The sequence below is a fragment of the Periophthalmus magnuspinnatus genome, chromosome 7 (genome assembly GCF_009829125.3).
Source record: "Periophthalmus magnuspinnatus isolate fPerMag1 chromosome 7, fPerMag1.2.pri, whole genome shotgun sequence".
Taxonomy (NCBI): domain Eukaryota; kingdom Metazoa; phylum Chordata; class Actinopteri; order Gobiiformes; family Gobiidae; genus Periophthalmus; species Periophthalmus magnuspinnatus.
This window is the reverse complement of record NC_047132.1, coordinates 17948857-17976764: the sequence shown is the minus strand read 5'-3', so window position 1 is coordinate 17976764 and position 27908 is coordinate 17948857. Positions and strand designations below refer to the sequence as shown.

Below are 27908 nucleotides of genomic sequence, written 5' to 3'. Positions count from 1 at the left end.
TCCTCTCCTCAGAATGATGTCACACAGCTCATTTCATCTGCAAGCTCGTCCTCCTCGCGACTTGCTCTTATTGGCTCATCATCGCTGTACATGGAGGTGAGGTCAGGGGTTGTGGCCGCAGTGTTGTCAAGGAGGCCGTGGTTACCGTGGGAACCAAGCAGGTCGGAGGCAGCGGACTCCATCTCATCTACAGTCATGTGGCACGCGTCGGCAATCTCACGCTTCGCAAATGCCACAAACTTAGGATCCCGTGCATAAAGGCCCAGGCCCTCTGAGATCAGGACCTGGATCAAGACCAGAGAGAGACCAGGTTTAGACCAGGACTTAATCAGGACTACATCCAGACCAGGTCTAACCAGGTCAGTACTTACGGCTTCCACCAGACTATCGGCAGATCCTCGTTTCTCCGTGAAGTGTGAAAGCTGAGAGGGGACCCTGAGAGTGGTGTAGGCCCTGTACGGAGGAGGGGCTATGGGACAGAGAAGATGTATTAAAACTGATAAATGAACATCTGGAAAACAAAAAACTCTCAATGAATCACAATCATAACAAAATTGAATGGTCGCCATTATGAATTCTCAAATTAATTGTTTAGGTAATGTCCTCTGTACAAAGAAAATATACCATAAATAATGTCTTTACTTGCTAACTACTAATGCTGTAGTGCTGTATGTGATTCATGCATTAGTTTACGAGTTCACGTTTCAGTCTTCATTCAAATCTTAATTTGAAAAACTGGTAAATTAAATTGTAATTCTAGTTCATTGCAGTAATACTTAATTCATCCCAAACCACTTAGTCTAGTTTAAAAATAGATCTCACCTGATGTCCCTCCTGGGCCACCGTACCAGGTTGGACTGGGAGCTGCTCCGGTCACACTCACACCTAATAGAAAGGACAGTGTAGTTTTATTAGAAGGCAAATTATGGGGTCAAATGTATTAATAAATCTTGTAACTTTATAATAATCAGTCACTATTTTCACTGGTTTAAAGGTGCACTCTGTAACTTTTCTGCTTGTCACTGTGGAGATGTTTCAGAGTGTTTCAGAGTGTGGCATTAAACTTTATCCATATCCATGGAGACACACGGTTGGCACCATGATGGCCAAGTTACAGGTCAGATCTGTGGTGAGACAACCCCACTCACAATAAGAATATGAAAAAATGCTATGTTTAATGCCACATTCCAGTCAAAGCAATAATGTTTCCAAAGGGTCAATCAGGTAGCAGTCCTCCATCAGAAAAATTACATAGTGCATCTTTTACTGAATACAGTGATTTTAACCTTGACATGACATTTGTGTCTGATTTTCATGTAGACATGGTGTATCCTCTGACCTGGAGTTTTGAGTCCTGTGCCTCCCTCCAGGCCTCTCTCCCAGTGCTCATCCTGCTCCTCCACTAGGATCAGAGGTGCGTAAAGCAGCCGCCCACGCCGAGGGTTAGGGTTAGCCCAGGATGAAGACACCGAGCGGGGGTCAGCACTTCCAAAAGAGCCCTAAGAACCACAAAGAATCAGTGAGATAGTGAGATCACCTGCACTGCCCCCATGTCCAAAGAATGTTTTACATTTCATCTTAAATGCCACTTTATTCTCTTCTTCCTATTTATGGTTTGGCCCTTTGTACCTTTTATTTATTTTTATGTAATTATGTATTGGTTTATTTGTTTATTGCTTTATTGTTGTTGTTTTTTTTTGCTTTTATTTGCTTTCATTATTTTAGGGCTGGTGAGATTAAATTGAGCACGTTGTTTGTTATTGTTGTGTCTGTGCAGCACTTTACTTTTTATAAAATGTGCTATCTAGAATAAAGTTGATTTGAAACCAGGATTAACCACACCATCGGAAAAGTCTGCAAGGAAAGCATTTAAAAGGAGTAAAAGCAGAGATGCGTGAGTACCGGTGGTCTGGACCTCCTTGGGGGGGACGTGGGGTGATAAGTCCCAGGGAGAGGCAGGTCATCACTATCTTGTCGCCGCAGACACTGGAGGTTAAAGGAGGGTTTCCGACCTGAAAATCAACATTTTTGTTTTCATTCCTCTGGTCATGGGTTTCAGTTTCCTATTATATCCCATTGAAAACATATATCTACTTTTAAATTATAAACTGTTATGGCAACCTTCAAGTTCTCATCATTCTCATCATCTGTAGTAGAAGCAGTATTAGCAGTAGCACTGACAGTATTTTACCTGTGGGTGTGGCAGGGAGCAGTCGTCTTCGTGTCGTCCTCCTACCATCATTGAACCCTTCGCTGTAGTTGCCGTACCCGTCTCCATGGTGACTGTCTCTGTATCCGTTGTCATAGTGATGCTCCCTGTAGTGCCCATTGTACCGCTCTCTGTACGTTGGCGGCTCATCCTGGTAACGGCTGAGGGGAAAAAAATAAAATCACAATTACACAATTAATTATTTCACTAAGTTCTGAACTTGTTAGTTTAATGTGTTCCTCTCATGAAAATGCACAGCAGTACTATGAATAACACTCAGATACAGTATGTACATAAATAGCTATTTCCATGATTAGAAAAGAGCACATATGAAGAAAAAATGTATATATTATTAACCAGTCATCCAGACTTTCCAGCTGGTAAAATATGAATAAATATATTATTTTAAATTAACATGCTTTTAAATAATTTTCTTTAAAGTCCCACGATTTTCTTGATTGACTGATATATTCTTTAGCATTCATAGTGGAAAAAAATTGAAACATTTCTGCAGCTGTATGTACCTGTCTCTGTCTCTGGAAATGATGCTCTCCCTGTCCTCCTCGTGACTGTAGAGTCGGTCTCCGTATGGATCCAAGTCATTCTGGCTTAATCTGTCTCTCGAATCCCTCCTGAAGAACATAATCAGTTACAGATTGAGGTAGAAATGAAAAATTAAATGGGGGTATTACATTTCTATGGGGCATTATTTGCATATTTATATCACCATGTTACCTTTTATTGTTTTGAAAATTCTATACTAACAGAAAACAATGTATTAATATGTTTAATTAGTTTCACATTTGTTTTTCGACACTGACTCCCACTTCAAAATGACATCACAACACAATCGCCATGCATCCCCCTAATATTTATGGAAGATAGGCTTGTGGGTTGAGCTTCATACAGGATCTTACTAACCACAAGGAAAGTTTGAATAGGGCCTGGGAGAGACCACCACATTACTCAAACATACATGGATGACATCTAAAGCAACTTCAGGCATGTTTTTCATGAGGGAACAACATTATAACATGGTACATTACAACATCTAGAAAGAAGATTTTGCATAATACCCCCCTTTAAACATTAGTTCCCCATTTGCTAACGAGTAGTTCATTTTTAGTCCATAATTAGTAAATTTGTAGATGTGCTTTTTTAAAAATAAAGGATTACTCAAGACCCTTACCTGTTCTTACTGTAGGATCCTCTCCGAACCGGCTCCATGCCATTACTCTTAGACCCCCTTCGGATCAAGTTCTGGTGGTTCTGGTGATTGACAGTTTGCCGGTCTCCATGGCGGCTCAGGTCCTCGTGCTCAGAGCCTGTTGGTGTTTTGGTGAGAGATCCGACTCTATGGATCAGTCCTCCTCCATTTGAGATGCTGCCGTCTCCAAGCACACCCCCTGAACCTATGGCACAGGGCAAGAGCGTTTCATTCAAATATTCATCATCAAATTTATTGAGCACTGTCACAATCTTTAATATAAGACTGCAGGGCAGGATTCCCCCTTCTCTGTCAGAGCTGATCTACTGTGTTCATGAAGAATAATAGCACTGTGTAGTGTTTCTAGTTTGTTTTTTGTTTTCAGCAATATTAGTGCAAACTAAGTAAATTTTCAGATTTTCTGTCTAAAATGGTCTAAAACTAGTGTGTGCTGGTGCCTTCAGTGGCCACTACATTTGAAGAGACATCGAATGCCTCTGAGTAAAGCCTATTACAAACACCTGGCTGCAGGGGCGGAGTTTGAAATGTTTCTGCCTGACAGACTAATCACTGTTACTTATTCATCCAGAACCGCCCCTTACCCTTGCCATTAATTACATTTATTTCAATTAATACAACATACTTGGGGAGCCTTTGGACAGTTACCTGTGGGAGTCAGCATAGAGCCTCTTCTCTCTCCACTGTGAGTACTCTGTAAAGACACAGGATTTAACGTGATGAAGCAAATAAACCTGGACCAGTTCTGATCAAAAAACTGTTTTAATCAGATTTTACCAGTCTGGCCTCTTCCTCCATCATGGCCTCCTCCTCTTCTTCCAGATCTTCGGTCAGAGCCAAACGCATCTCAGGTCCAAGGTCTTGCAGGGTCTTCAGTCCCGCCTTACACAACTGTGAAATTCAAAATATATTCATGATAGACAAAAATAATAATCATAATTTGTACTTTATTAACAAAATCTAAAAGTCAGAATTATAAAGGGTAGTGTTATTTTACAGCACAGTATATTATTAACCTGAACAGCAGAAGGGTTGGCATCCTCAGCTTCTCCGTTTAGACCTCCTCTCTCCTTCCTCTTGCGGAACTTTCTGAAATAGTCCTGGATGAGGAACGTAGCGTAGAACTTCCCGACAGTTACCTCCTCCCCTAAGGAGAGAGGAGGGAAGGAGGTAAGGCCACTATTTTCACTTTGAATGTTGTTTATTTGGGTTAAATAGTTGAATGAGTAGTGGTAGTAGTAGGTAACCTTGCACAGCAAGATGGATTCTCAAAGTATTTGCGAGTTCACCTACTCACAAGAATCCATCTTGAGATACTCCCGCTGTAAGGTTCAAATTCACCCAGCATTGGGCAGACCAACTACAGAGCAGCAATGAGGTTTGTGTGGAAAACAAACATGACAACGCCAACAGACGTATTTTTTTTTATACCTATTTTAGGGAAAATACAGATCAGAAAAATACAAAAAATTTGCAGAAGTTAAGCACTTTGTGCATTTGTGGACAGGGAAGATGTCTGTGCATTTCTCTCAACTGGAGGTAACAAAAGTTACATTTTTCGTGCTTTCTCAAATATTCGTCATGATGATCTGCATTTTCCCAATCAGTTTGAGCGAGAGTGCCACACATATCAATGCGGTGTGAGCCATATTAAGTTGTAGTAGTTGCACTGATTACTGTTAGATCAATATTAGAGATGTTATTATTAGTTGTTATTATTAGTTATTAGATGTTATTATTAGTTTTTATTAGTTAGTTGATTTTTTGCAATACACGCATTCATTGTCAGTAGAAGTTAGAAACTTTAGTAATACATGCATTACCTTATTGGGGGCCTGACCTTTGACCCCAGTGTTAGCAGATGTTAGCAGGTGTTAGTAAAGAAATAGCCAGTACCTTTACCTTCATGTGGAGGAATCACCTCATCTAACAGTTTAGGTTTGATTCTCTTCCAGATCTTCTTTATGATGGCACGCAGCTCCTCATTCTCAATATCCGGGTTACCTATAAAGAACCATAGTTAGCTTCCTGGAAAACATAAACAGGACTTAAGCCAGTCCAGGACTATTTTCATGCATGGTTTTATTGTTGAAAAATGGCAATGCAACATTTTTAAGCCAACTTGTATACCATGAAGTGTGATTTTTTTTTACAGGGCTTTGACATGGGGTGGGTGAAAACAGGCATTTTCTGAGAACTAAAGCCTTGAATGGAAGACAATGGAGGATTACTCAAAAGTGCATGGATATATCAAAATACAAATCTGGCCAAATGCCTATATTAAAAATTGTATATTTAATCCCACTTAAGACCTGGTTCACTCTCAAATGTAATCTTGGTTTATTTATAGTTTAAGAAAGAAAAAACACTTTGGTTAATGAGTAGATGGAGGAAGAAAAAAACAAAAGGCAGAGGAGAGGGCTAGCTGGGCTCAGGATTCAATATAGAGTTATAAATGGATGAGAGAATTGTACCTTCTGTCTTGATCTTCAGGGCAGTTCGTACCAGGGCAAAGAGAGTGGCATTAAATGTGACCATCCCATCAGCATTCAGAGGCATGTTCATAGCCACCAGACGCTAAAAAAGAAAGAAAGCTAGAATTATAAGCATGATAATGATGTAAAAACGTAAAAAATACAGTTTGGCTGCGACGATAAAGCTAACAACAACTAGCATGCTGATGTATACTTCCTGATTACCTAACAATAAAATGCTTTCTAATTAGTTGCAGACAGCACACAGCAGACTTATTGTGGATTCAAGAGCTGCTTATGCAATCTATCTACACTGGGGCAAGACAAATTTTGCTTAAATACATAGGAAAAATCAGGTGTGAGGTCTTTAACGTGACATCACTAATTGCAGTTGTGCTTGTTACCTTGCAGGCAACCCTGTGAGGACAGAGTTTGCCAAAGCCTAGAGGAGGCTGGATCCTTCTGAGCAGAGCCACTACGTCCAGGTGTTTAATACGGCCCCTGAATGATACACATACAAAGCCACAAAATATGTCCATGTGAGGTGGAAGACAAGTCAACATCACATTATAAAACCTGCTTCTGAAAATACAAAATACAGATTTTTAGTTAATGAGCCTTTCATACTTGGCCTCTGGGTCGTACTCAGACCAGATCCTCTTGAACTCGTCCAGATGATGCGGACCCAGAATCGACCAATCACGTGTCAGATAGTCAAAGTTATCCATGATGACAGCCACAAACAGGTTAATGATCTGGAAGAGAGTTTAGATCTACTTTACTCCTGAACTAGTCCAACTTCAATCAACTAGTTTTAGTTTTTGCTTTCCAAGTTGGTTAAGACTTAGTTTACTCCTGAATTATGGCAGCACTGAAGTACTTGCTAACACTTTATAATAACTACTGTAATGGAATCAGTTTGTTTTAATGTTTGTTTAATGTTTTAACTCACTGAGGTCCTCTAGTGGTAAATGTTATTTTATTTCTGTTTTTGTCTACCAGAAAAAGTCTTATCGTGTGCTCAGCCAGAAGCCATTTTGTTGTCTTTTCTCTGAATTAAGTGCAGAAAGGCAAGTAAGTAAGGTAAGTAATAATCAAATTTTCTTAACCTATTAATAATATATTGGGGTTTGTTGGGAGAGTGTTTAGCTACCTGTATAGCTGAGTTATTGTTAAAAGCTACAGTGCTCAGTGATACTGGAACAACTACAAATTAAAGCTTATTAGTTTTACTATATTTATTATGAAGTACCAGAAAAGCGCAAAGCATGAAGAAGCTGATGAAATAGACAATGGCAAAGTTGCTCCCACAGCTGAACTCTTCTCCGGGTTCATAATCCGATTCTGGGTCACAGCGTTTCCCTGGTAAACTGGCCAACATGATCTCCTGCCACGCCTCACCTGTGGCACACCTGAGGCATAGACAGCACAGTGAATCCTCTGCACCATCCAAATCTATCCTCTGCATCACTTTCTCTTCTAATTAAATGTTCTTTTTCACTACATCCATAAATCTCCTCTTTAGCCTCAATTTTCCTGGCAGCTCTAACCTTACATTCCTCCACCCGTAAGATCACAATTCCTCCTCTGTATTTACCTGATTTTATTTGTATCTAGCAAGTTCAAATGAAAGAGTCAGCCTAAAGATGTTTTAATGGATTTTGTAACTATATCCACACACTGTCCCTCAAGGTTAAAATCACTGTATTCAGCAAAAATATAGTTTCTTAATCCCTAATCTACATGGAGGTGCAGCAGCTCTACTCCAAGATCAGTCACATAAATAAAGATAAATAAATAAATAAATGTGAGGAGATTGGAGTAGAGCCGCTGCTCCTCCACGTTGCGAGGAGCCAGCTGAGGTGGCTCGGGCATCTGTTCAGGATGCCTCAGGATGCCTCACCTCCCTAGGGAGGTGCTCTGGGCATGACCCACCGGGAGGAGGCCCCGGGGAAGACCCAGGACACGCTGGAGGGACTATGTCTCTCTGGCCTGGGAACACCTTGGGGTCCCACCAAAGGAGCTGGAGGAAGTGTCTGGGGTGTGGGAAGCTTAGACTGCTGCCCCTGCAACCTGGCACCGGATAAGTGGAAGAAATAGATGGATGGAATCACTAATTTATGTTTTTTGTACCTGAAGAGCAGCAGAACAGCCTGAGGAAAAGTCTGGAAGTTGTTGTTCCGATTAATTTGAGTGTGGTCCTGCATGGCAATTTTACCAAATGTCTGATTCAGCATGAATAAAGAAAACACAGAAATTTAGATCATATTAAAAACATAAAAACCTGTTTAAAGGAACTATGTGTGACAGACCTGCATGCCAATGACAGCATAGATAAAGAAGATCATGGCGATGAGCAGAGCAACGTATGGAAGAGCCTGGACAAGAACAATGTGGTTAGTTATATTATTAATCAGACTGTGTCCTGATTTAGGTCTAGTTTAGGGAACTATACATCAATAATTACAAATTAATTAATAAAAAAAATAGGAAAAAAGAAAGCACCTCTTCTGGTCAAAATATGTCCATTGCATGCTTTTTGCATCTAGTTATAAAACGCTTTATTCTCTGATAATCTGGAAGTGTATGTTAGCATTAATAGTTGCTAAGTGCTTATAAACTCATTGTGGTGAATAATTTGGATGCTTGGAATGTATAAGGTAAGTGAGGAATAACTTTGGACACTGCAATCCATTCAGTCAAAACTAGGTTGATTTTTTCACATTTTTAAGACAGTAAAAATCAGGTACAGTGTCTTTAATTAAGTAGATTGAGGTTAGTACTTACTAAGCCTGAATCATTCTTACTACATTGTTTGCTCGTTATGAATTAGAAATTTGTTCATGCTTTATCTAAGTATATTTAATATTAAGTGTTACCATATTCTTTTAATCCTGATTTTCTCACCTGTAGAGACTTGACAAAAGTCCAAAGAAGTGTTCGGATCCCTTCTCCTTTACTCAACAGTTTGACAAGTCTCATCACACGGAACAGGCGGAAGAATGTTATCGACACACGTGAGCTGTCCTCCCCACTCTGATAAACGGTCAATTATTTTAGTTATTCAAAGCATTACAGCTCAATTTCTATTACATACATGAAGGAGTGAACATTTAGTTAATTTTGGTCTGTGAAAAGACATATATGATAAATGGACTCACACTAAATTCTGTGACCACAATGTCCACAACGCTGCCCACGACAATCAGAGCGTCAAATGAGTTCCAGGCATCAACAAAGTAATGCTGTAGAGAAAACACTGTTATCGTTATGTGTCTGTGTATCTTTGTATTGTATTATTAAAATCTATACCCTTAGGTTGAGAGCTAGAAGTTTGAGAACCATCTCCACAGTAAAGAGTCCAGTGAACACCATGTTGAGAATATCCATGATGTGGCTGAAGGACTTGGACTGCTCATAATGCTGCGGACAGAAAGACACATGACATAAAAATAAAATCAATGCCATGATTCTGATATAAAGGATTTTAAAACATTTGGTTATGGTTATGCAAAAAATACTAGGGCATGCAGTAAACTTCATCTTTATAACATAGTTTGATAAGGTAGTATTAATAGTAGTAATATAAATGTGTAAAATAACAAAATATTGAAACGCAAACTGACAAATCTGCTTTGATAACAGGATTCTGATGTGGTCACCCTAATTAATAATATAATTTCAAAGTAACAATACTGAAATGGTTCCTGACAAGCCTCTAAGCAGATTTGGAAGTTTGTGTTTAAAGTTATAATATTTAATGGGGTGACTACCTGCCCCATGAATTGTGTAAAAATTGAGATTTATATAGTACTAATATATTTTTTTCCCTAAGAAATCAAACTTTTTTGGTATACAGTACTGGCTTTCGGGTTGTAAAATGTTGGTACCAATTACTATTCCACTCTCTCCCTGGGCATTATGATTGATCAAAATTGAAAATCATATGGAGTTAATGAAGTTATTATCAGCGATCTTAAATTTTCCAAGTCCATCCCTCCATGTTCCACCATATTCAAAAACTTGTTCCTCTTTTTCCACAGTTTGAGTTGGTCACTCCATTACTCAAGTGCAGCAAAAACATGTGATGATTTTAATCTTATTGTCATGTTGCTTGAATTAATATAACCTATTACTGCCCCCTTGTGGTTGTATGCCTCTCACCTGCACAGCCAGAGTGACTGTGTTGAGCAGGATTAGAACAAACATCACATATTCAAAGCCTGTTGAGTTGATTATGGACCAGAACTTGTACTGAACCGGATTTTTGGGTATGTACAGTTTGAGAGGCTGAGCTTTCAGAGCATACTCCACGCACTGACGCTGAAAGAGGGACAGAGAACAAAAAAATTAACATGGAAAATACTAATAAAGACATCAAAAGGAGATATTTTTGTTCATTTTAACATATTTTAGCCTGTGTTTTCCTGTTTTTTATACCTGATTCTTGTCCAGTTCACAGTTCTTGTACTCCTGCTCTCCTTGCTCTCTGAATGTGATGATGACAAAGCCCACAAAGATGTTCATCATGAAGAATGCGATGATGATGATGTAGACAATGAAGAATATGGAAATTTCCACTCTGTAGTTGTAGATGGGCCCTGCATTCTCGCCGTTAGCATCAATAGCCTTGTAAAGCAGCCTTGGGTGAGGGGAATAAAAGAGATGAGAAGAGTCATTAAATCTAAACTAGGACAAAGCCAAGAGTAAAATAGGCTCTACACATTTGATCTCATATTTTTAGATGGAAGTAAGGGACAAATATGGGCAATTTGCTGTTTTGAAAAGAAATGGCCAAACAAATGTTGAAGTTTATCGTTTTGTTAGAAATACTGCCCACAATTGGGTCCACAAACTAATACAACACAACAGACAATCGTTGACACTCATATAATGCTGCCACTCATGTAAAAATGTGATGTCATCTGCATAACCTCTATTGGCCAATGACGCATCTCTGAGTTATGATTATGTGACATTATGTTTTACCTTATGTTATGTAAATGGACTTTGACACTTTACATTCAGTTACACCCAATGTAAATACTCTCACCTCTCAGAGCACATAAGGTCAACGCTTCTACCACAAAATAAAGAATGAATTTAACCAAAACAACAGAAGCTTCCAAACAAACCAGAGTCTAAGGTAATTTTCATACTGACAGAAAACATGTACACGTTGAAAGTAAAACAGCCTTAGAATTGTGATCTGGCCTCCATCTCCATGTTAACCTAATGGCCATTTAGTTTTTTGGGTTTTTTTAGATCTCAGATGAGCACAATCCATCAGGACTTATCAAGATCTACTCTTTGGGCAGCTTTATGTAGGATTTCTGTAACTTTATTCGTTAACAAGGGAAAATGTACTACTTACGCAGGCCAGCCTTCAAACGTGGACACAGTGAACAAAGCCATCATCCCCATCAGGACGTTGTCAAAGTTAAAGTCACTGTTGTGCCAGATCCGTTCCCGGACCATTGGTAGATTCACGTCTCCGTCTTTGTAAATGACAAATGTGCCTCTGGAGGAGAGAACAAGAGCCGGATTAATCAATATAAGCCTTGTTATTACAAAACTAATGAAATGAGAAAAAACGTACTTGCACTGTTCTGGAGTATGTTTTGCCTCATCTGTGCAACGATAGAATTTTCCCTGGAACAAAAAAGAACAAGGACAAAGTTACTAAACCATTAATAAGTCAGTGGGGTCAAAGCTGTTTTATTTTATCTGTATATACAAAATGGGTAACACTTTACAATGGAAAACTCCTGAATGACTCAAGGATTGCAGCGGCATATGTGAATTGGTTGGGAACTTGGAAGGTTGTTCAACCCCGTATTTTTGTATAGTTTTATGTTCTTCAAACAGGTTCATAAAAAATAATATAGTACTATTTTAGACTGGATTTTGATTTTAGCCTGATTTTTCAGTAACACTTTTGAAATGTATTAAGCATGACGCATGTTTAGTAATTATTTAATTTAAGTAATACCCTACTCCTAATCCTAACCCCTTAATTAAGTTGTTCCTGAGCCTGAATCATTCTTAATAAGCCATTTGTTCATTATAAAAGTCCTTCTTCGTAGTAAGGCTGAAAATAGTGTAGTTATCATAAAGTCTATCTTTTTTAGATTTAGTTTAGTCTTGATTTAGTCATGGTTTTCACCTGATTTCATCCCAGTTTAGCCCTTAGTCTTGATTAGACCAGTATTTGTTTAGTTCTTACTTAATCCAGATTTAGTTCAGTTTTGTTCAGTTCTCACCTTGAAGAGCTGCACTCCAATGCAGGCGAACATGAACTGCAGCAAAGTGGTGACGATCATGATGTTTCCAATGGTCCTGATGGCCACAAACACACACTGGACCACGTGCTGAAAATATGGCAAATAAAAATGCTACTATGAGAATCTGAAGTGAAGAATAAACAAAATCCAGTCTCATTAAACGTATGTTTTTACCTTCAGGCCTTTTGCTCTGTTGATGGCCCTCAGAGGACGGAGCACTCTTAAAACTCGCAGGATCTTCACAACAGAGATTGCACTTGAACTAGAGACAATGAAACCACAACATTTAAACTTAAATATCTTTATAAAGTTCTTCCTATTAACTTTACTGAGAGAGATACTGACTGGAGAAAGAAAGACACCAAGGAGACACTGACGACTAGAAGATCCAACAGATTAAACCAGTTTCTGCAGAATGAACCCTGGTGCAGAAAAGCCCCATGGACTGTCATCTGGAAAAAGCATTATTAGACCATTATTATGTTGATCTTCTACAGGATGTACCAACACAGAACATTACATACCTTCAGAAGAATCTCCACAGTAAAGATGGAGGTGAAGGCATAGTCAGCATAACCCAGGATCTGTGGACAATAAAGGAACACTATGTAATTTTCTGCCATCTGCTTGTCTCTACGGCGATATTCTTTCTTAGGAATGTCCACAGTATGCCATTGAATTTATCTTACATCTACTCAATTACAGATGTTTTATTGCTTTAAAAATACCTTGAAAAACATACATTATTATTGTGAGTGGGGTTGTCTCTCCAAAGATCTGATGTGTAACTTGGTTTAGTGGATTCACCTGCTTGTCTACATGGAGATAAATAAAATAACATACTGTGGAAAACTCCCGTCAAAGCAGGTGGTAAACCCTCTACCAGGGCCAGGGCAGCTATATATAATCTAACCCTCAAACCTCTTACAGTACTACCACATTTGCCACTAAGCTGCCATTAAGTGTCTGCTAGTTACAATACTGTGTCCATCAGTGGTATAATGTAATTCTGTGTGAGTGAAATTACAGTGAAGACTCAGACTCAGTGAAGCATGATCCAGCTGCTCCGGACATCTACAGTACACCACGATATAACCCATTTATTCACTGACCCACTTCACTACAAGCCACACACAACGGATACATATGACACCTGGACACTGGTGAAAGTAACATCTGATTGGACAAAAATACCCCAATGACAAAGAGGTGTTTAGTACTAACAGTAATAACAGTTTTATTTTTTTAAATGTTAAGCTCCATGTCAGTTTCTATAATGTCTCATGTTGTGTTTGTGGGACTCACATTATTCCTAAAAGAGTGCGCTCTGATGGGGTCCTCCGCAGCCAGGGAGCAGCTACTGAGGATGATGAAGACCAGGATGAGGTTGGTGAAGATGTGATGGTGAATCAGAGTGTGGCACCCCACTCGGATACTGAACACAAGATTGAGAAACATGGATTAAAATAAATAAATAAATAAATGTTGCCTAAGAATCATAGGAGGTTAGATCACAGCAATAACTGTACTCAAAGCACATTTTGGTTAATGTACGAGAGTATAGTAGTATAGGAGCTCTTCTTTAATCATACATTATATTAAACATTATGTGATAAAAAGTACTTTTTACCCTTGTGCCTTGTTAAGGAAAATTTGTGTATCTGAAGGTGCATTTACTGTGATAACTTTGGCTGTGGTTGTTCGATTGACAAAACAAAAAAATCGTATAATGGAATTATCTATTTTTTTTCCCCCAAATTGGCAGTAGGTGGTATATGACAAAAATAAAAAATTTGGTCATTTATTATCCCAATATGTAATTTTAAAGAGAACTCCGTCACAAAAACAAAACAAAATTGAAAAATTGTCACTTTTGACGATTTTATGGCAGTTTAAAAACAAAATACACAATAAGTACAAAACACTCCTAGGACATACGGATTGGTTTTGCTGAGGCAGAAGAAGGCGCTTCCCTCTGGGATTGGGACCACCTTTTCTTTGGGCGGTGCCAGGTCGGCCATCTTTAACTGCACCCCTCCATCTAGGCCAGAATAATTAAGGGTAAATACATTTGTCTAATGAAATATTTCTAAAATAATTTAACTCACCATCTTCTCCTTCAACAATTTCCTCCTCTTCCTCATACTCAGTTTCTTCATCAATGTCCACCTGATCATTAATAAAGAGTAAAGATATAAGATTTCATATTATTTGATAAAGAACTACAAAAAATTATGGACCATGTACACACTTTGACCTCTCCCTCTGCAACCTCCTCCTCCTCCTCCTCCTCTCCTTCCTCCTTCTTCTTACTGCAAGCAGATAGGAAAAGTGAAATAAGATCATTCTCTTGAGTATTTTTCTATGATTATTATAGTGTAAGTTTGAGACTGACTCTGTCTTCTTGTCCTCACTGTCTCCCCCAGCCAGATTGTCCACAGCAATGGCCAAGAACACGTTTAGTAGGATGTCTGAGTTTCTTATAAGGACAATAACAATTTAAAACCATGGGATGGTATTGATAATTAATCTGATATAGAACAATAAAATGTATATATTTGGAACAATAAAATATATATATATTATATATTATTATTTCTGACTGGTTTAAATATATTCATATCTCAAGCAAACTTAGTTGTATCTGTAGCTTTTTTTTTCTTTTTTTATACAAATTAAATCTCTCCCCTTTGTCCACATAAGGCCGTTTCTGTCCCATTGGAGGATACAGTTTCCGCAGATGAAGAGAATCACGAAGTAAACACAGACGATCATTCCCGGGAACACTGGTCCTCCATATGCCATGATCCCATCGTACATTACCACGTTCCAGTCCTCTCCTGTCAGGATCTGGCCATAAATAAGCAGAAGGATTTTAAATACAGTAGGTACATATTATGTTGGTAAGACAGCATGGACGTAGAAGACAAGAAAGAAACATTGGACAAAAAGTTGAAAATGGAATTCAAATTGATCACACCTCTATATCTTACATTTTGGCAAAATTTACATAATATTTTAGTTAATATTTTTACAGATGTGGATAGTATTCAAACATTTACAATTACTCACTTACTCAGTTAATTTTAGTTAAAGTTAATTTTACTCCTACTTCCTACCCCTACTAATATTTTGTTTAAAGTAACAAGTAACAAGTTTGGTCTATAAGTCTATAATTGACATTATTTAAACATGTGTTTTTCTTGAACCGCTCCCCCAGATATTATTTAGTTACCACATTTTGTGCATTATTTAAGGTTTTGTCCTTACAATTAAATCAGCTTCAAATTATACTGTAAATCAGATGTCATGTCCAGACAGTCACTCTTACTTGAGCTATAGTTTCACCAAATACTTTTAATTTTTACTTAATAATAATAATAATGGCTTACACTTGTAATGCGCTTTGTCAAAGCCTCTCAAAGCGCTACACTATAGTCATTATTCATTCATTTCCACACTTGGTGATGGTAAGCTACTATTGTAGTATTGGAAACGAGGCTGCCAATCTGCGCCATCGGCCCCTCTGACCACCGACCATCATTTGCGCACACACCACTTTCATACTAGGCAATGTGGGTGAAGTGTCTTGCCTAAGGACACAACAACAGAACTTGGATCCTCCGACCTTCAGGTTGGGGGACCAACACTCTAACCACTGAGCCACTGTCGCCCCTTGAGTAATTTCTTACACCACTAATTTGTACTTTTACGTGAGTAATATTATTTTGAAGCAACGCTACTTGAGTAAAATTTTTAGCTATTCTACGCACCTCTCCTGCGTGTGAATATTACCTGGAAGCAGGTAAGCAGGGCCTGGGGAAAGGCGTCGAAAGTGCTCCGTTTGGTTTGAGTCTCATCAAAGTTAAACTTTCCTCCAAACAGCTGCATCCCAAGCAGCGCAAAGATGATGAGGAAGAGGAAGAGGAGCAACAGCAGTGATGCGATTGACTTCATGGAGTTCAGCAGAGACGCTACCAGGTTTGACAGGGCTGTCCAGTGTCTAAGGCAAAGATGTGAGTCAGTTTTACAATAAATTATGATTACCGGTACAATAAAACACTTTAATATCTACATAGTGAAAACAATCTGCATAGACTGGTGTCTGTGTACACTGGTGTCTGTTCCTTGATGTAAAGCGCTTTGAGTGGCTCATAGGTAAAAAAAATATTATATAAATCTTACCATTTATGTGTCCATTTTAATTGCGTAGAATTATAGCATGTAATTGTACTTAATTAAATTTCAAATAATAGGAGTTATCGTCCGCTGTATCTTCGCTCTACACTAACACACATAACAACACTGTATCGCCTGCTCTGACTGGCCAGAGAATATGTGGACCGTAATTTAAATAATTTTTTTTGTTTTAAACTGTTTAATTATTATTAAGTTTGTATAAAATAGCCATTTAAAATGCTACTAAATTACTATCTCATATATATATATTTTTTTATATAGTGTAATTTTTTGCGGGTACTTTTTACTTTTACACATTTTGACAGCAGAACGTGTACTTATAATTCAGTACATTTTTAGCCTGGTAATAGCGAGAGTTTCTTTACCGTGTGACCTTGAATATTCGCAACAGCCGGACACAGCGCAGCACAGAGATGCCGAGGGGGGGCATGATATCCAGCTCCACTAAAATGGTCTCCATGATGCCTCCGCACACCACAAAACAGTCAAACCGGTTGAAAAAGGCCACAAAGTAATGAGCCAGACCCAGACTGTACATCTTCAACAGCATCTCCACAGTGAAAAGGGACAGCAGCACTTTGTTTGCAATGTCTGAGGAGAAAGGGAGTAGATTATTTTATTTTTGAGATATAAAGATACAATATGTAATATTTGTGCAGAGTTTTCAAAACAGTATCAGAGCAGGCTACATACTGTACTTTTAAATTAGCTATTAACTCTATTGCCATAAAACAATGACATGCTCTTGTTTCTCTTGCCAATAACTAAGTCTGAATATTTGTATTCCTTGTATTTCCTTTTCATATCAAAGTTTTATTTATGCTAGACAGATTACGCTCATACCCTGTACTTGTGTGAGCCACTCTGGTTGGTCATAGTGCTCTGAAGCTGACAGAGATGTGTTAAGAAAAACCAGGAGCAGGACCAGCCAGTAGAAGGTGGTGGACTTGACTGCGGTGCGACAGTTTCTGCGGCAAACGCGGTTCCAGCGACGGAAAACACGACTGTATAGGAAAGGAGTTGGGTCAGTGAGGAGGAGAGGAAGACGTTTAAGATGAATGAACTCACCAGCAGGGGATCTTCATCATACGGGCGCTGGAATCACAGAAAAAAGGGTCAAATTAAGTTTTGAAATTAGAAATGGAATGTTGATAAATAGTCATGGACATGCTGAATGACCTTTTCTAAGTTTGTAGCAGCAGAAAACACATTGTACTACAGACTATATCTACTGCATACTGTAGTGCTTTTATTGAGTCAGTGATATTATGTGGTCAGCTGTTTTAATTACAACAGTTTTGAGGACTGACATGAGTCTCATATTGTTCTATATGTAACCTATCTATTGCAATAGCGTTTCTGTATTTTAACATTTTAAAAAAAAATTGTTGTGAAGGACTGTGCTCCAAGAGCGGTGCGCTTGGAGTGGTGTGAACGTGACAGACACATTTGGGACTGCAGTAAACGGCCAGTGCGTGCTTGAAACAGGAGGTCTCGGAGCAGCTCCACTTGCACTCTACGTAAGCAGTTCGCAGTTTGAGCATAGACTGAGTAGAAGTGCTTGAAATTGTGTAAAAAGCTCTCTGATCACGTACAGTATGAATGGGTGTTGCAGAGCTGCTGTTTGACACATTCGCCTGACAAAGCAGTTTGGATCAACTTAATATCAGAGTCACATCTCCTCCTGCCTCTGTCTGCACAGGTGAGCCTGGGTCTGTCTGTGTGCTATTTTCTCTGTTGTCACCAGTGTGCATAGTCCTAAATGTATATTTAGCTACAGGTGAAAAAAAAGACCACCGTGTATAGCACCAGGGAAGTGAGCGTGTGCGTGGGTATTGACGGGGCTCAGCTTTAAGTGCGTTATCATAGAAATAAGTTCGGCAATCGGCTGATGGCATCTCACGTGGCTTTTGGGTGAATGATGCACGGTGTATGTGAACAAGAATGCACTAACGTGTGAAAACGACTATACTTTGCTTGCTTGTTATGAATACATGAGTGCAGTTACCAGCAGGCCTGGCAGCAGTTGTAGTGCTCCTCATCAATGTTCTCTGTATTTTCTGAGCCTGTTTCACTCGCCGGCAAACTCGCTGCACAAAAACAAAATATATAAATCTATAAAAGATAAACTCAACAAGGTTATGAGAGAGAACATTCCAGTCAATTCTGTTCAGTTCTCGTCAGTCAGTTTGATGGTGACATACTTCTATAGCAGTAGCACATATGTTAAAGTTGCGGCCGCCATGTTGCTCTTTGGTCACCACAAATCACATTAACACATTAATTCTGACAGGGTGGGTAAAGTGTATTGCCACTAACACAGGGATGGTAAATGATTACATTTTTATTTAGCACTTTTCCACCTTCAAGGCACTCAAAGTGCTTTATACCAAGGAACCACTCACCCATTCACACATATTCATACACCAGTGTATGCAGACACTGGGGGCAAGGTGGGTTTAGTGACTTGCCCAATGACACAACAACAGCACTCTGTGGGTCAGTGGATCTGACAGCTCAACCAATGATGTTTGGGATTTAACCATAAGTCATCAAGTTTGTGGGTGAATGTCTATCAGGTCAATATACACAATATTACACATCATTATACATTATTGTCAATCTGCTTTAAAATTGCTCTACTTTCATTCATTAAATCAGGTCGTTTTAACTGAGACAGGCCCAGATTTTATTGGCACAATTCTATGTTTAGACCCACACACTCAGAGCACAGATACTATAATAGATGATAAAGTTACATAAATAGTTTAAACTCACCGTGTGTCTCATTGGAGTGACTGAACCATCCAAACTTTCCTCTCTTCTTATCGGATAAGTCACCTAAAGACGGATCTGACACATGCAAAACATTAATAAAAATGATTTGGGATTTACATGGGTGCATTTTAGTAGTAGTTTAGTATTTTTCAATAAAGCTAACAGGACTACACCAGGATTAAACCAGGACAAACCAGGACAAAACATTTCACAAAATAAATACCCAAGTACAGATCAGCATTTAAACAGTTGTAATTCAAGCCAGATCTAAACCAGGACTAGTCCCTGTTCTCACGTGGGTTTCCATCCTCGTCTAGTTCGTCCATGTCTTCTGCCTGTGTGATCCAATCCATGTACCCGCACAGGTCCTCCTCCATCTGCTGCTTCTCCCGCAGCTTCTGAAAGTCCCCACGAGCCTTGGCCTTCTCCCTCTCCTTACTGAACTCTCTATAACAACACAAACAATATACGCCAAATGATATATGATCTATTCATAAATGATCATGTTAAAAGAGTATCACAAAGGAGTTACGAACCCGCTGAGGACTCCCAAAACCAGGTTCAGGACAAAGAACGACCCAAAAATCACCAAACTGACAAAGTACACCCAGGGCAACTCAAATCCTATGGCGTCATTCATCTAGAGAAATGAGAAACCGGATAAACAATCAGTCATCACATAATGTTAATTAAAATTCATACTGTCATCCATAATTACAGTGGTTCTCAAACTTTTTACATCACTTATGGAGAAATTTAAGTATCTATCTGAGTTCCACCAAATCTTAATCATGTCTACTCCAGCTCTAAATTATGGCTAATATCAGTCTTAAATTGGACTAAAACTTTGCTATATTAGCTCTAAACAAGAACATACCCAAGGAAGGACAAAAATGTGGCCAAAGTAACTCAAATAAGCTATTATAACTATAGAGGACCTTGCGTAGCACAAGAAGGAGCTTGTGTATCACCAGTAGTACACGTACCACAGTTTGAAAACCATTCTTTTATTTATGCTTTATTTGTAACGGCCACACCCATTCTTTTTTCCCTTTCTGATTGGTTAGTCTAGTCTCTCTTCTCCTGTTGATTGAGCTGATTGTATATGGTATTCACAGAAGCACATACCCAGTAGAGCACATCAGTCCAGCCCTCCATTGTGATGCACTGGAACACTGTTAACATGGCAAAGAAGAAATTGTCGAAGTTTGTTATTCCTCCATTCGGCCCGTCCCACTTGCCCCTGCATTCGGACCCGTTCACTATGCACTGCCTGCCATGGCCCGCAAACGCACATGGCACAGGCTCATCCTCCACGAATGTATCTGCAGGAGGGACAAACCATAATAACAATAATACATACAGGATGATCTCAATCTCAACAAATGGATTTATGGGAGGGACACATCAAAACACTTTTCAATAGTAGTGGTTAGTATATTGTCAAGATAGTATGTGGTAAATGGTCATATTTTTATATAGCATTTTTTCACCTTTAAGGCACTCTAAGCGCTTTACATCAAGGACCCAATCACCCATTCACACACCAGTGTACACAGGCAGTGGGCAAAAGTCAGTCTTGCCCAAGGGCACAAAAGCAGCATTCATCTTTGGGTTGCTGGAATCACACCATCAGCCTGTGGGTCAGTGAATCTCACTGCTCTACCAATGATATTTTTGAGGAGAGCGGGACTGGAACCACCAACTTTCGGATCAGTGGACAAACACTCTTAACAACTGAGCTACTGTCGCTCATAAGAGTTGATAAAGATAAAAGAACTCAATTACAGTATATTTTTCCAAACAAGGGTGTGAGGACTTTTCCATTAAATTTTATGGTCCATTCATTTTTTATGCTATACTAATGTAAGACTTTTTAGCACTCTTCTAACGGACTGTGAAAATATTTTTTGATTACTGTTAGTAGGAGTATATAATAAAGAAATATTTGCTATCCACAGCAAAAATACCACAAATATGTCCCCAACACAAAAGTCTGGCTCTTCTCTGCTAACAGTTAAACATAGTTTACCTGTGCTGATGTAATAACAGGTCCTGTGCATGCGTCCGATGAACAACTCCAGTCCAATGATGGCATAGATTATAATGACAAAGAGGACAAGCAGCGCAATGTGCAATAGAGGAACCATGGCCTTCATTATGGAGTTCAATACAATCTGGAGACCTGAGAAAATATGGAAAATCAGGAATAAAACACGACTATGCTGTAGGAGTACTAAAAACAGTAGTGTTGTTACCACAGTAGTAATATTAGTAGTACTCACTGGGTACACCTGACACAAGTCTCAGTGGTCTCAGGACTCTAAAAGCTCGTAGAGCCTTCACATCGAGTCCTCCTGGTTTCCCCGGCATGTGGTGGGTCTGTTCTCCGGACTTATGGGTCATAGTCTCTAAAACCACACTGAACAGTCTGAAAACATAAAATAAACATGGCTGCCATGTCAGAAAATATTTGCCTTGTCAGGGGGAAATGTTTTTATTTATTTAAGATGAAAAACACAATCAAACTATGACTTGCAAGACTCAATCAGTATTAAACAAAAGCTAATGGATTTTGCAAACATAACAGGGGAAAGCACAGAACCTTGTGGACTCCTGCGTTGCTGTTGTTTTTTTGTTGTTTTTTTTGTTTTTTTTAATACAATTTTTACTTGATATTCTGAATTTTACCATGGTTCTTCTTTAACATTATATGTTTGTAATAAATATACTTTTAAAATGTTGGGATTTTCCATGTAGCAATAAAGGCAACATTTGGGGTAGCAGTTTAAGCATTTATTAAGCCTCATTCAGTATTTAACACAGCGCAAGAATACCAGGAGTGAAGAGTGATACTTACTCCAAATTAACCCCAAAATTTAAACCGGACTGAAATTGACTTTCAAAACAACAACAAATTTGACCACCACTTGAGAACCACTTCTGATGCCACAGTTTAGTTTAATCCACAGTGTCAGATAGAATGAACACAGGGAGAGCCGGGATTACACAAAGGCTGGTGGCTGCGTTTACGGCTGTCAGATATTATATTGTGTTGTTAAAATAATACAATGTGAAGTCAAAGGAAACTGCAGCCACATACAGGCTCACATAGAGAGTACATTAGAATAAATTAATTTGGGGTACACAGTGTGACTTCAGAACTTCATAACATTTGTAAATTGTCGTTACATCACTACCATGGCACTATGCAAATTTGAATATGTACCATATTATGTAAGTAGCTATTCCATATCATCATTGATTAAAACTTTTTTCTAAATATTCTTACTTTAATAAAGTAATAAAATAGTAGTAAAGTAATAAAAAATAAGTCTATAGAGTATTTCCAGAATTCTGTTCTAGCGAGTGAATGGATAGCCAAAGCAAAGTCTTCAACACCAATTTAGGCCGAGTAGGCTATTCATTTTTGTGTGAATGTTAAATAAAAAAATAATAATAATATTTAAAAAATCAATTAAAAAAAGTTATGTTGTGATCTGTCATTGCTGTTTTTATTGTTATTGCATTTAAGTATTTTATGTTATCTTACATTGCTACAATGTGCAGCACTCCGCAGTCTTGTTTATAATATATGCTTTACAAATAATGTTGGATTAAAAATAATTAATTTGACCTTATCAGTTGAATGATTCTTTCAAACTTCAATTGGCCAAATATCAAGTTGCAACAATTGTGGAGGGCCCTGTTCCCTCAGAGCACTGAGGGGACAGGGCCCTCCACAGGGTCCAGGGACCTCCACAGGGTGCACCTGTATTTGAGCTTCTCACCTGGGCATGAGCAGTAAGAGCCACAGGCAGAACAGCCTATCATGACTCAGATATGTGACTGGAGCTAACACCAGATGTGTGCCCCTAATGTGCCCTGAATGTGTCCAACTCCACACATTACCTGGAAATACTATTCTTTCTCTCACAGGTACTACTAACTACTATAATGACCGCTGTAGACTGGGAACACCCACAAGAGCTGCAGTTTAGAAGGTGTTGTGACCCTGGCCTGTAGTAACTCAAACTACAAAAACTGCTCTTAACACATTAGCTGTCGGGACAAGATGTTCAGTTATAGACCTCCCTCATACTGAATCCCATACCTTTGACCTACCTTAATATTTCTATATTAAACAAACAAACTGAGGAGACATTTTCTTTTTATAGCTCTGACAGATAGCCTATACATTCAAGATGACATGTAGCTTAGCATATACTGTATTGTATTTACTCACAGTGAGTAACTTGTGTAAATGATTATATACACAATTTGTCTTTCACACACAGCCTCACAATGTGGTAAAATACATAAAAATATATTTATTGTTTTCGTTTGTTTGAACATATTTAACATTTTAAATAAACTAAGCTTGCTGTCGATTATAACTGTATACCAGAACCAAACTTAGACAAAAATAGAAATGGATCAGAACTTTCTTTAAAAATCAGCATATTTCATAGTTTTATTGTTTTGAAACAGTTGAACACTCACTAGAAGTAAACAAGAACTCTGTAATTAGAGAAAAAGTCAGCAATTTCCTCATGGTCTACTCCAAACCAATAAGTCGTATATTGATTAATTATGATAATGACTGTTTCAGAACTGAAGCATGTACTCTGGGGAAATGAATTCATGTAGCTCTATCATTTACAGCAGAAAAAGCTTAAACTTGTGCGTGTCTTCAGGTTTTACCCGACGATGACGATAACAAAGTCCAGCAGGTTCCAGCCGTTCCTGATGTAGGAGCTAGGGTGCATAACCAGACCATAGGCCAGGATCTTCAGAAACGTCTCTATGGTGAAGATGATAAGGAACACATACTCTACTTGCTCCTGTAAAACACAAGACAACAATTTGATTAGACATTGCATCAGGATCATGGTCGCATCAGACTATGAACCATAACCAAGATCCTCGAGACGATGTTGAATCTAAAAATTAATATTGCTCAGTGCCTCATAACCCCTACTTGGTGACCAGTGTCCTAGAGTATAGAGTACCAAATACTATAATAATAAATTGTGACTGAATTTGAGCAGGAACAAAAATATTGACTTTTTATTAGGCTCCACACTAAAATCTCTAGACACCTTTTGCAATAAGAGAAATGTAGTTAACACAAATTATTTATCCATTTAAACTATAAAAAAATTATCAAAGACTGCATCAACATTTTGAGCATTGTTCTATCTTTTATTGCAGCTCCAGACTCTTCACACATAAAGCAGTGTTTCATGGCCAGTACAGGAACAACGCCGTTGTGTGTGTAAGTGTGTGTGCGTGCGACCCGCTGAACAGAATCTAGAGCATCTCTCAGATTAACGTTAATCTCTCTGTCTCTGCCATCACAGCGTTCACTGCCTCTGCAGTACCCTGTCTTCACTCAGTGGACCACTTCTACAAATACAAATCATTAAACAAAAAACATGAAGAGTTAAATTATGGTTTAATGGTATCTTGTGCTTTATAGGTAACTACAAAATGCTAATTCTTCAAAACTGTTATTATTCTGTTCCTGATCAATCTGCCCTGCTTTGAAAATTTATGCATTTGAATACTGACAATGGCCAAGTTTGTGAGAACTACAGAGCTCCTGGCAACTGTTTAAATGGTAAATGGCCACATATTTATATAGCGCTTTTCCACCAAGGCACTCAAAGCGCTTTACATCAAGGAATCACTCATCCATTCACACACAGAGTGGAATTTGAACTGGAAACCTTCAGATCAGTGGACCAACTGAGCTCCTGTCGCACCATGTTTAAATATACTTCCTCCTTTCACCGTTTGAAAATCTGATACCCTGATTTTAACATGAGCAAAAACTGAAATAGGAGCAAGAAAAAGAAAAAGATCTAAATAAAGTGTTAATTGCTATTTTGATTGTGACTAACCTCAGCTTAGCCCCTCCACTGTACATGTCCAAACTATATTTAAAATACAATATTTATAGTTTAAGAGCGTAGAGAAATAGAACGTGGATACTAAAATGTATTACTGATAAAAGCACTGTGTGCACAGAAACATTACTGCAGTTGGAAAACAGTTTATTTTGCATGTAGAGCTGTCACCTCACACTATACCATCTCTGTGAAGGATGGGCGAGAGACACACTCACACAGGCGACCCAAGTGTGAGAGAGAGAGAGTTATCAGAGCGTGATCCAATCAGAGCTCAGCTGATCAAATCTCATCCTCCACCTGCCAATCAAATATACCGCACGACCTCCGACCCCTGCTCTGTTATGGAGGCATAACACAGTGGGGAAGGGTTAGCTTAGCTTCAGCATCATTAACAGCGTATGGACATTGATAGCATGGATTAATAGATGAAAAGTTCAATACAAAAGCCCTTAAAGGAAACATAACACAAACAAGATTAAGATTATGTGAAATCCAAATATTATAATAATGTATAACAAGATTTGAGTAGTTTTAACCTGACTTTTTTGTTGCTTTTTCAAATTGTCCAGGTAGGTTTCTTCACAAAAAAAAAAAAAAAAAAAATCTGTCAACTGCACAAAGATTTATTTAAAAATGAATACATTTCAACACTCATCCTCTTCATAGTAGCTTTCTGAGAGAGTTCTGGTAACTCACTGCCTTATATCTGTGTGAAGAGAGGAGCTAACTCCCCTAACTACACTAAAACTAACACAACCTAGTTGTTTACAGCAAAGAGTATCTGTTGTTAGTCTATTGAATTGTCCTAATGTGTGGGGTCACGTGACACATCCAGCACTTATATACAGATTGTTCTATTTGGTTTACTTAGGGACTCAACTCATAACAGATAGTCCTTACTGTAAACAACTTGGGTTTGTTAATTTCAGTGTAGTCGACAGTATTCAATTTTTTCAAGTGCCCCAGCAGCAATGAAGGATGGGTCAAATACAGAAGGCAAATTTCCCTTTCAGGGACAACCAAGTGTACCTTAACTTAAACTTGAACACATCACCTTTAGAAAAGAGGACAAATGAGATCCAATGTTCAGTTTTTGTTGGTTAAATCAAAAACATTTCTGAAACCCTGTGAGATGACAAAAAAAATATATCTGTATCAATTCTAATCCATAAATGGAAGCAGAGGGACTCACCAGGTCATGGTTGGTGGAGTTCGAGTCGTCCTCAGGGAAAGGTTTGGACACTCCCAGAGCCACACAGTTTGCAAAGATGGCCAACAAGATGAAAATATCGAAAGGTCTGGAAAGATAAGCTAAGGAATACTTTTGACATAACTACTCATACAAATATGGTTTCCACTTAATCCTGATCCTTTAAAATTGCATAGTGATAATGTGTGTGTGTGTTTTACATTCTGTAATTGGAGGATACTTCCACTCGACAATGTGCAAAGCTGCCTGTCTGATAGGGTTGTTGAGGCGAAGGCAGAACAGAGCTCTGGGGGCTCTCTGCACCTGGTTTGTGCCTTGAACCTGGAGAAGAGATCAGCAAAAATTACATAAAATTCATTCCATAATAATCAAACTGAAGGGGCTGTAATATGTGCTGCTATGTTAAATACAGTTGTAAAGGATCCTTATTGTTTGCTCAAAATATTAAAGACATAATATGTTTTTTTCTGCTGCAAAAAGCTGACTAAAACATAAAAAACAAGACTCATCTGATCTCAGAAGCTAAGCGGGGTTCGGCCTAGTTAATAGCACTGGGATGGGAGACCAGGTGTCACTGTGCCACAGTGGCTCTGGTGTAACCTGCCACCATGTCCATAGGAACCCACATGGCCTAGTATGAATGTGGTGTGATGATTGGTGGTGGTCAGAGGGGCAGATGGCACAGAGTGGCAGCCTTGTTTCTGTCATTTTACAGGCAGCTGTGGCTAAAATAGCCATGCAATGCAGAGTGATTTTGATTGTCTGGAAAAACACTAAATAAGGCTAATGCATTATAATACATTTATTTGCCAAGAATTAACACAACACACATACATCTTCACTTGATATGGCAAATAATAATGATAGACACAAAATAATGTACTGCGGGTTATGTTAAAAGCACAGTACAGTAAAAAGTATATCACACCTTACACACCAGTGCATGGCCTCAGTTGAGCACAGAGTGACCTCTGAGGTCACGTCCAGTGTGTCATAGGGTTATTATTTAATTAAGTCCCTCACCCTCATAAGCTTTACCTGTTTCTTGTGTGTCTGGCCCCTCCTTCTCTGTGTTCCAGTTGAACTTGTGGTAGAATGTAAAGTATCTGTCCTCTTCATCCTCATTCCGTCTGGTCCTCCATCAGGTTCTCCGTCCAACTCTGGGTCCCATTGGTTGGCAGAGTCTCCACCTCCTTCCTCCTGTGGGGACCTCCATTGGTTCTCTGTGTCCCCACCCCCTCCATCACCGTCCCCTTCACCCTCCCCTTCTCCTGCACCTGGAGCAGAGCCGTCCATGCCTTTAGTGTAGCCGTTTCGAACACCACCTGAACGTAACACACAGGAAAGAAAAAGTTAACTAAGTGTGTTTAGGACCTAAGTGTTCCTTATATTGTGAAAAGATTGATGGTTTGAATCCAGCTCTGGTCAGTTGAGGCTATTGTTGTGTTCTTGGGCAGAATATTTCACTCACCTTGCTTGTGTGGGTGTGGTATGTGAGTGATGGATGTTTGTAGAGGTTAATTGCCAGTCATATTTCAGTAAACCCTGGGACAGTTGGATTATTTTTTTATTATTATTAATATAATTTAAAGGTGCACAATGTTACTTTTCTG

General features: G+C 38.7%; 1 protein-coding gene across 1 annotated transcript; it reads right to left on the bottom strand.

The window, feature by feature from the left end:
• Positions 1-8: 8 nt before the first annotated feature.
• On the bottom strand, positions 9-27464 carry cacna1fb (calcium channel, voltage-dependent, L type, alpha 1F subunit). Its single transcript, XM_055222787.1, has 50 exons — positions 27334-27464; positions 26516-26616; positions 26278-26383; positions 23875-24014; positions 21456-21601; positions 21203-21355; positions 20299-20495; positions 19707-19810; positions 19466-19617; positions 19171-19245; positions 18401-18482; positions 17461-17487; positions 17236-17396; positions 16758-16983; positions 15988-16195; positions 14922-15042; positions 14588-14663; positions 14444-14504; positions 14301-14361; positions 14131-14233; positions 13498-13627; positions 12717-12776; positions 12538-12644; positions 12367-12454; positions 12172-12279; positions 11508-11560; positions 11283-11429; positions 10349-10550; positions 10073-10231; positions 9221-9331; positions 9070-9153; positions 8816-8944; positions 8221-8286; positions 8042-8133; positions 7161-7320; positions 6536-6663; positions 6313-6409; positions 5909-6011; positions 5331-5438; positions 4451-4581; positions 4212-4325; positions 4083-4128; positions 3399-3621; positions 2734-2841; positions 2192-2370; positions 1903-2012; positions 1340-1499; positions 823-885; positions 372-469; positions 9-284 (listed from the first exon to the last, which is right to left on the bottom strand). The coding sequence occupies exons 1-50, from the start codon at positions 27418-27420 to the stop codon at positions 9-11; spliced, it is 6027 nt and encodes a 2008-aa protein (XP_055078762.1). The 5' UTR covers positions 27421-27464.
• Between the last annotated feature and the right edge of the window lie 444 nt (positions 27465-27908).

Coding starts and splice junctions, on each gene's coding strand:
- cacna1fb (XM_055222787.1), bottom strand. CDS start 27,420: ATGAGGATGAAGAGGACAGATACTTTACATTCTACCACAAGTTCAACT. Junction 13,628..14,130: donor TGCCTCAGCAAAACCAATCC/GTATGTCCTAGG, acceptor TCTTGTGTTCAG/TATCCGAGTGGGGTGCCACA. Junction 8,945..9,069: donor TTGTGGTCACAGAATTTAGT/GTGAGTCCATTT, acceptor ACCGTTTATCAG/AGTGGGGAGGACAGCTCACG.